Source organism: Aptenodytes forsteri, unplaced genomic scaffold, assembly GCF_000699145.1.
Source record: "Aptenodytes forsteri isolate BGI_AS27 unplaced genomic scaffold, ASM69914v1 Scaffold307, whole genome shotgun sequence".
In the NCBI taxonomy this organism is placed as follows: domain Eukaryota; kingdom Metazoa; phylum Chordata; class Aves; order Sphenisciformes; family Spheniscidae; genus Aptenodytes; species Aptenodytes forsteri.
In genome coordinates, this window is record NW_008795303.1 from 1,511,474 (window position 1) to 1,520,803 (window position 9,330).

General features: G+C 39.7%; 1 protein-coding gene across 1 annotated transcript in view; it reads left to right on the forward strand.

Moving 5' to 3' along the window:
• The first annotated feature begins 680 nt into the window (after window positions 1-680).
• The window catches only part of PSPC1 (paraspeckle component 1), a 43,030-nt gene continuing 34,380 nt past the window's right edge, over window positions 681-9,330 (forward strand). Inside the window, exons 1-4 of the mRNA XM_009279370.1 lie at window positions 681-1,175; window positions 3,039-3,340; window positions 6,080-6,175; window positions 7,206-7,402. Coding sequence (XP_009277645.1) covers window positions 798-1,175; window positions 3,039-3,340; window positions 6,080-6,175; window positions 7,206-7,402 — 973 coding nt within the window. The 5' untranslated portion in view covers window positions 681-797. The remainder of the gene's footprint in view (window positions 1,176-3,038; window positions 3,341-6,079; window positions 6,176-7,205; window positions 7,403-9,330) is intronic.

A 9,330-nucleotide genomic window follows, 5' to 3' on the forward strand; every position in this document is an offset into this window, starting at 1 on the left:
CACATCTAACTCGGTGAACGCTTTTCCTGTGCTGTCTGCAGGTCCTCCCTCTCGCCTCCTGTGCCATTCCGCAGTGCTCGGGCGTTCCTTCCCCCGTGCTGTTCCCCTGCAGCCGCCTCAGCGTCCCTCATGTTATGCCTGCCTCCCTCTCCCGCAGCGACCAGACACCCCACTAGGGCACCCCGCCTGCCTGCCTTTCCCTCAGGGGAGACCGCAACAAGGGGTTCTTCTGCCTGGGGACGGACTGTCGCGGAGCTCGCAGGATCTGAACGCTCCCGAGACCACTACTCTAATCCAATATGGTTGCGTTTGCGGCTGCTCTCTGTACGCGCGAGTCATGCACCGAGGGAGCCGAGCTAGCAAGGAGCAACAGGGAAGCTTCTGGGCGGGTTATCCTCTCAGACAGTGCAGCCCGCTGGAACGCATCTGTCTCTGCAGACACAAAGGCCGATCTCTCGCGGTTTGAGGCAGGTTCGCCTGCACGCCGGAGCTGAAAGGGACCAACGGTGCCCGGGCGCAAGCAGGACGCCATAGGTACACACTCCACCCCCACAGCCTTCCCACCGCCGCGCAGGACGGCGCATGCACGCACCCCTCCCCGCGCCCAGCAACGAGCAGGAGCAGTGGCGGGGAAGGCAGCGCGGGCGATGGTGGGCGGGGCTTTCCTCAGGGACGTTACAACTCGTCGAGGTTGGCGGCGGCGCCATTTTGAATTGGCTGAGGGTCGGAGGTGGTGGTTGCTGAACCGGGGTCCGCGTCGCCCGAGAAAACCAGCGAGAAAGGAGCGAGGTCTGAATATGGCAGCGAATAGGAACTTGAAGCAAGTACGGATCGAGAATAGCTCCCCAGCGGCTTCGCTGGGCATGGCGGGGGGTGGCGGCGGCGGTAACCTGAAGGGATTGCGGGGCCTAGAAACGGAGAGTGAGGCATCGGCGGCCATGGCGCTGGTGCCGAGCAAAGAAGGTGGAGATGAAGAGCAGGAGGTTGGGTTCACCATCGATATCAAAAGCTTTCTCAAACCTGGCGAGAAGAGCTACACGCAGCGCTGCCGGCTGTTCGTGGGGAATCTGCCTACTGATATCACCGAGGAAGATTTCAAGCGCCTCTTCGAGCGTTATGGGGAGCCTAGCGAGGTCTTCATCAATCGGGACCGTGGCTTTGGCTTCATTCGCCTGGTGAGGATTCGCGCGAGCCTCTCTGGCTGCCCCGTAACGCAGGGGCTGCCTTTGCAAGCGGGAGACTCCTTTCCTTCTCTCCCCCTCCCCACCCGCCTTTCCTTGTAGGGCGGGTGTAAAAAAAGATAGTAGCTGCCCCTCTTTCTCTCTCTTTCTCCTTGCTGCTAGCGCTGTTTCCTTAGCTTCCTCTTCCTTCCCCCCCCTCCCCTATTTGCCTCCATACATCCAAGCCAGAGGCCTGCATTGTGAGCAGCCTTCCCAGCCCCTCGCGTTAGGTTCCCACCTCACTACGCGGTACTCCGCTGGTTTTAGGGCCCCTCCACCAGTGCCGTTTACGTGCTGCTACCACGGATACTCCTGCAGCCTGTTACTCTTCAGTGAATGAAAGATGTGATTGCGCGATCTGCTTTGTTCGTGTAATACTTGTGTAAAGGCTTTCCTTATTTAACCGGGAGAATTTATCGTACTTTAGGACTAGAAAAAAATCCTTCTTTGTGCAGAAGCAAATTTCAGCCTGTACAGTTCATTATGAGTATAGGTTTGGTCTATGAAAACACAGTTAATTTTAAAGACTGGACAGGATTGTTTCGAAATACCACTGCTCACACATCGTGACAACGGAACATGTAATCTTAGAATTGCAAAGAAATGGGACCTTGGGTTGTTTACATTACTTGTGTCCAGATAAGACTAGATTTTTAGACATAATGCAGTATTCGATCGAATATGCTCAAGCGAGCATGCAAAAAAGGAATCATCTGTAAAGCTTATGATACTGTATTTAAATGTAAATTTAATGTGCAGGATTAGTTTTCATGACTGCCATGTCTAGAATGCACTGATTTGTATCATTCTGGGAATAGCTTTAGAGTACTTTGGGTGTTTCTAGTTATGCTTTTTCCATACATTTTACTGGTTAGGATTTTTTTCTTTTTGATTGTCATCTTAAAGATAAGTGGTTGTGGCATTCTGCTGTACATCTTTTACCCTGAGAATCCTCCAGCCTGAAATAGCACTTTTCTGGAGGAAGCGTGATATATTTGCATGTCATTACTCAATTTTGTATGTGATATAGATTAGATATAGCTTTTATCTGAACTTCCCTTCTCCGTTATGTTTAGGGAATACGTTATTTTTTTAACAACTTACCTAGTCAGTTGAACTGTGGAGAAAATGGCCATGATCTAAAGAATAATTTCTTTAAATGTAAGGGATTGCAGGTATCAAACTCGGTGAAAATCTCTGAAATGAGAAAAAAGGCAGTTATTGATGCAAACTGTCTCATGGATGTGGGTGCAGAAAGCCCATAAATGTGAGAAGAATGAATACATGAGCAAAGAAGGTAATTTCATCATTTGTTGATGAAATTCGAATTGGACATCCATTGAGAGTTCATCTAGCAGTGGTAATGAGCAAGTGTGATATTTTCACTTATTTAAAAACAAAACAAAACCCCAAACCAAAACCCAAAACACCTTAGATCCTGTAGTGTAATCTTTGAAAATACTATTTCCTATTATATGGAGCTAGGGATGCAGAATATAAACATTTGAGTAGGTAAATGTGAAAAAGCATCACGTTTTCAACGCTGCTGAAAGCCTTTACAGAGCAGCGCAAATGTATCCATCATAATGAGAATTTGTTAAGTCCTCTGATATGCAACAAAATTTTTTGTCTATGTCGTTTTTTAGAATAAATTATAGAGGATGACAAATGCATGTTTTTTTTCAATCAGTGGACAGGAACTTTTGGGGTTTGGAAGGGAGGGCGAAGAGTTGAATGACCCTGATGCTAATGTGCTCAAGTTAAGGAAAAAAAATCTTTGAAAATAAAATATATAAAATATTTTATATCTTGAAAAAGGAATCTAGGACACTGGCTGAAATAGCAAAGGCAGAACTTGATGGTACTATTTTGAAGAGCAGACCACTTCGAATTCGATTTGCTACACATGGAGCTGCCCTAACGGTCAAGAATCTTTCACCTGTGGTTTCTAATGAGCTGCTGGAACAAGCATTCTCTCAATTTGGGCCAGTGGAAAGAGCTGTTGTTGTAGTAGATGATCGTGGCAGAGCTACAGGAAAAGGTTTCGTAGAGTTTGCAGCAAAACCTCCAGCACGGAAAGCTCTAGAAAGATGCAGTGATGGGGCATTCTTGTTAACAACGTAAGTTCACAGGCTTTTGTTTGAATTTGTGTGAGTATATATTTCTGGTGTGAAAGAAAACTGCATTCATGAGTATTCCGTAGTTCTTACTTTATTTTAAAATTATGAAAGCCACGAGGTGAGAAATTAAGGTGTTTTACATGAATACCTCAAATACTCCTAATTTTTTTTTGTGAGGAAAACCATCTTTTTCTGCTTACTGTTTATAAGACTTGTAATTACCATATTAGAGTCTGATAGCAACATTTTGCTTTTCCTTGTCTATTTAGTAAGGCTTTTTCTAGTGACACTTTATTTTCATTGATTGCATACCATATTAGTCTGATAGCAACATTTTGCTTTTCCTTGTCTATATAGTAAGGCTTTTTCTAGTGACACTTTATTTTCATTGATTGCACTCTTCTTGATCCCGGTAACAATGTGACAAAATAATATTCCTGTTTCTTAGCAGAAAAGTGCACTATGTTGCTCATATTTCTGTAAACTCAGGAAAGTCTTCCTGCATTTATTTCTATCTCACAAGTTGTATTTGTGGCTTGAAAGGCCAGAAGTACCTTTTTTTTTTTTTTTCTGAAAATGAAGACTTAGATTCTGCAGAAGTTTATGGCAATGATCTCGGGAAAACTTTCTATTTCAAGGGCAAGCGAGCTTGCAAATTACAGCACTTCTCTCTTGCACCTCTTATTTCTGTACTTGCTGAAAAGAGTTGTTAACTGCTGTGCTTTAACACATTCACTAGTGACATTTTCAAATGTTTTCTTAAAGACTGTGTGAAATGATAGATATTCAGGATTTTTTTTTATTTTTCTGATTCTCATTTGGGAAAATAAGGCTGTGGTTCCACAGCATGGAAGCTTGCTGCCATCAAATTGGGGAACTTGTAGTTCTTTTTCTCTTCCTGCCCTGGCTGTGCTGTTGATCATTTATCCGATTGAGAACTTTCAGATACTTCCATAAGCCACTTGTGCTTGCTAAAACAACGGAAAAGTATTCAGCTGTTTTTGTTGGGTTCATTTTTGGCTGTTTAAGCACATGAAGGTGCTTGCTAACATGAGTGCTATGAACATCAGGTCCAGCAAAAGATAAGGCAGGAGAAAAGGTTGCCAAGAGGAGATTGCAGGTGGGGACAGGGTCTGGAACTCCTCTTTCTCATGATAATCTCATAAATCTTGTGTGCCACTGAACTGACCTGGTAGCTACGTAGTAAATTCAATCTGAATACATCTTTACTGTTATCAGTAGGTGCCAGCAATTTGTTCCTATCCCCTGGGTTTTCTTGGCATTAGTATTTGAATGGAAGCATGGTGAGCCAAACCAGGGAACTAATCTAGTTCAGTGTGACATGAATGCTATTCTTGGCATGAGAGGTGTGGCAGTGAAAAGGAAGCTAAGGGGAGGGTATTCTTGTTTTACCAGCTGGATAGGTTCGTTGGATTGAAACGACCCATCTAACCATGGCCTGAGTGAATAAAAAGCACTTAATCTTTATCTTGCTTAGGTGGCTGACATGTTCCCTAACGCGCAGTTGCAAAGATAATTAGCATGAATCTGCTGCCATGATACTTTGATGTTTTGCTTCACAATCTAAAATTTTATATTTTTAGCTGAAAACTCTTTGCCTGATCAGAAGAAAATCTTTCAATTCATGGGCTAAATATATCAAAACTAGACATCTGAAACGTTAATTTAGAGATTTAAAATTGTTGTTTTAAATTATAACTTGTTAACACCACAGTTCAGTTGCATTTAAATAACAGAACTGCCAGCAATTGCCACGCAGATAACATCAGGAGAAACAGTTGCTGAGTTGTGCTCTGTGATTCCAGACTTCATCTCTTTAATCTGCACTCGATGCCCAAAGTTTTCTTTTTCAGCTGTTGATGTTGTTAAAATATATTGATTTTTTTTCTGTGAAAAGATCTGCAAAGTGAAATAAAGGTGTGGAACACAATAAATAAGCACTGGCATTTTAAAAATAGCGTCTCTAGCTCTTTTCTTGTCGCGTTAAGGTGTGTGTTATAGGCTATGCTTCCAAGGCTGATGCGGAGAGCTTTTTAATCAATTCAGGATCCTTATACTTCTATCCTTGGCAGTACTGGCTAATGCTTGCCTCTTGATTACTATAGATAATGAGAATTCAAGGAAGGTATTTTCAAAGATAAATTAGAATTCTGATTTGTGAGAGTATGGTTGTTCAAAGAATGGGTTTTAAATAAGCAGAAATGTTTTTCTAATTATCACTGGAATATTAATGCCAAATTATCAAGCTGTTTTCAATTGTAGAGTAATTTTCAAAAGTAACTTTTAATATTCTGTGGAAATATGAATAGGTTGTGTTGCTCTGTTTTGGGTTTGTTTGGTGCTTTCCCAATATAATCATGGCCCCTGTGTTGCCTCAGTGATGAAAACCAAAAGGTAGTTCCTTCCTAAATATTTTGTCATTGTTTGTAGATGGTTTTGAGATTTTTTTTTTTTTAAATCTTTAAATACTTCATCGCAAACAGAACTACATCAAGTAAATTGTCGTTTCTAGGCGGAATAACTGCTTTTGGGTGTAGAAACACTTATTTTCAAAGATAATTCTTAAGATCAGGATTCATTAGAATTCTACGAATTAAGAAGAATTTGCAAGACACAGGAATTACAGATAACATATGTTATCTTTCTGGAGTGTTCCTCAAAATACTAAAATAACTGCTTCATTTATAATTCAATTATTCAATTGAAACTGTCTTCCAGAACACCTCGACCTGTTGTTGTAGAACCAATGGAGCAATTTGATGATGAAGATGGGCTCCCAGAGAAGCTAATGCAAAAAACACAACAGTATCACAAGTAAGTTGCGTTCAGCTTTATTTTATAAAATATGATTTATGTTACTTAGCTTGGTAAATACACGCTAATTTTTATTTTTGAGTTTGTGTAACAGGAAGTAGTGTTTTGTATGTTGTGCTGTTCTGTGTCAAAGGATTAAATAGGACCTTGCCAAGATTTCCTAATCATAGTAAAACTCAGACTTGACTTGTTGGTTTAACATTCTGTGCATTTACTAAAGTAGATAGATTCCTGGCCTACACTGAAATCAGCTGGAGCTTGTTGCCAGCCAGGCTAGAGTCTTTTATGGATTAGGGGTGTGGTCTAATCCTGCAGAGATTTGTACACCCACAGATTTTTTGTTCTCTAAATAGCCCCTTAGCTGTTTGTAAAGTCAGTGGGTGTAAATCTTTGCAGCTTCCATAGTTCAGATAAAATTTTGAGCATAACACGAGAAAGTGAGTCTTGATCATGAGGTGGAAGAGAAGTCACCTAATCTGATAATATTAATTTTTAATATTGAAATTTGATTGCCATTTAGAGATCATGTTGCTTGAAGCTAAAATGCTTATTCTGGTAAGGCTGTAGAATATAACTTTTTAAAAATGTGTCACTGTTAGTTATAATATTAGTGTTAGAATGTGAAATAAAATGTTGGCACCTTTTAATGTTTAGAGATTCTGGCTAATATTCTGAGCTGTCTAGTAAGCTTTGATATTTATTTAAATAACTGGCTTTATAAATTGCTTGCTTTAGAAGGCTGAACACAGTTAATCTAGTGTTGCAGCTTAGTATTTCGTACTGATGTAAATATGAATTTTTATCTTAAAATTATATAAATTGAACAGATCTTTATTTGGACAATTTCGCTGATCATATTACTTGTCTTGACAGCTGAATTAAGCTTTGACTGATTTAGAATGTAGTCATCTGACAGGTTGATCTGAAGTCAGATCTACATTTGAAGTGATTGTTTATAAATTCCTTGGCTGTTGCAGCTGTTGATCTAAATGTGTCCTTCTGTACATTTTAACTGCAAAATTTTTATTAGGGAAAGAGAACAGCCTCCACGTTTTGCTCAGCCTGGAACATTTGAGTTTGAGTATGCTTCACGGTGGAAGGCTCTTGATGAGATGGAAAAGCAACAGCGTGAACAGGTTGACAGGAACATTAGAGAAGCCAAAGAGAAACTAGAGGCAGAAATGGAAGCAGCTAGACATGAGCATCAGCTAATGCTGATGAGGCAAGGTAAAATCAGATAATCTACTAGTATTAAATTTGTTTTGTCACAGATTTTCTTTGTGTAGCATATTAAGCTGTATGTTAAATTTTGTATGTAGAGATTTTGCCAGACGCTATTTAATTAAGTGCATTGAACTGAGAAAAAGGAAGTAATGTTTCTTCTTACACATATTCCTTGATGATTTGCAGAGATGGATTAAGAAACTGAGAAAGGGGTGATTGTGTAGGTCTGTTTTCTTCACTTTTTAAATTTGTCTAGTTTAAGTAGTTTATGTAAAAAAATTGAATGGTAGCTTCACACTCATCAGTAAAATTATTTTCCATTTTTGGTGTTGCTTATGGTACTAGATAGGACTAAGTACTGTTTGTGGGCCATGTGCAGGGAAAAAAAATGATAGCTTGTACTTCTTTTGGCTGTTCTGTGCACCTCCTGGTATGATTTTAAATGTTACAGTAGAGATGTTACTTTTTTTTTTCCTTTGAAACCCAGCTGAGAAGTCTGATGTGCGCATAGTATTATATGTATGTAACAACTCAAAAAACACAGTTGACGTGAATTTCAGTTGTTCTTTTTAAGATCATGTATCCCTCTTTTGTAATTGTTTGGACATCTTGTCTTCTGCTAGTGTTGGGGACATCTTGTCTTGTTTGGACATCTTGTCTTTTGCTAGTGCAAAACTAGCAATTGCTTTCAAGCCCTATCTTTAAGAATGGAGTTGGGTGGAGCTTGTGTGTCTTGGGCAGAGAGGACAGTAGCAGGGCAAGTACCTGGTACTTTCTGCTTGTTAGCCTTCTCCCCAAAACACGTTTTCCCCAAAATGCTGTGGACATGCAATCGCTGCTTTCCAGTTCAGAACTATTGAACTATACTTGATTTTAGTTCCCTCAGTATGACTGCTAAATTGCAAGACTTGAGTGGATAAAGTATAATTACATTGCAGATCTGTCAGAAAGGATCGCAAGGTTTGTTTCATGAATGAAACACTGAGGTATTGTGTTTTTAAAAACTCAATTTAAGGGAGATCATGGCTACCTAAAAAAATTCTTATCACTAAGAGTGTTGGATCATAAGACAGTACAATAACTAGCTTGATAGGCTGAATAAGAGTACCTTGTCATTTTAAAGGGATTTGAACTTCTTGAGAGTCTAAGTAGTGGATACATTTCAAAACTTAAACCCAGATAACTCATACAAGCTGTCTGCTGCAATTATTTGGCTTTACTTAATGCTTACTCTTTAAGAAAGGACATTTTTGTTGATAATATGACTTCCCTGTGTGAGACTGGTTTATCTTAATTTTTTCTGCTGACTCGAATGATGTTGAAAAAAATCTATATGAGCTGGATTAGGGTATTCACTAAGTTGGTGGAATTAAAGCACCTAAATGCTTGTATATATTAAATGTAAACACACAGTCTTTTAAAATCTGTTTTAAAACATTTTCGTAACTGGAAAAGAGATTAAAAGGAGCATATTTCTTTTTTTATGTAGTATTCTTAAATCTACTGCAGCTGAAAGTTGTCATTAGGAAAAAAGTTTACTTAGCCTGTTTTTTCTAAATAGGCATGCTTGCTTTCAGTGTGAAACCATACTGTTTATATAAGATCTTGTACTGAGATACAGAGCATAATACAGTAAAAAAACTGTTTTGAAATGCCAAATAGTTATTGCAGCACCTGAAATGACAACTGTCAAGTTGTGTCTTGGTTTATTTTCCAAGCAAAAAACATTAAAGCATTTGGTTTGTGTGTAAGCATAGGTATATCTTACAGGTGAGGAATGTGAATGTTAGTCATTTAGGTTGGAAAAGACCCTTAAGATCATTGAGTCCAACCATTAACCTAACACTGCCAAAGTCCACCACTAAACCACGTCCCTAAGCACCACATCCACACGTCTTTTAAATACCTCCAGGGATGGGGACTCAACCACT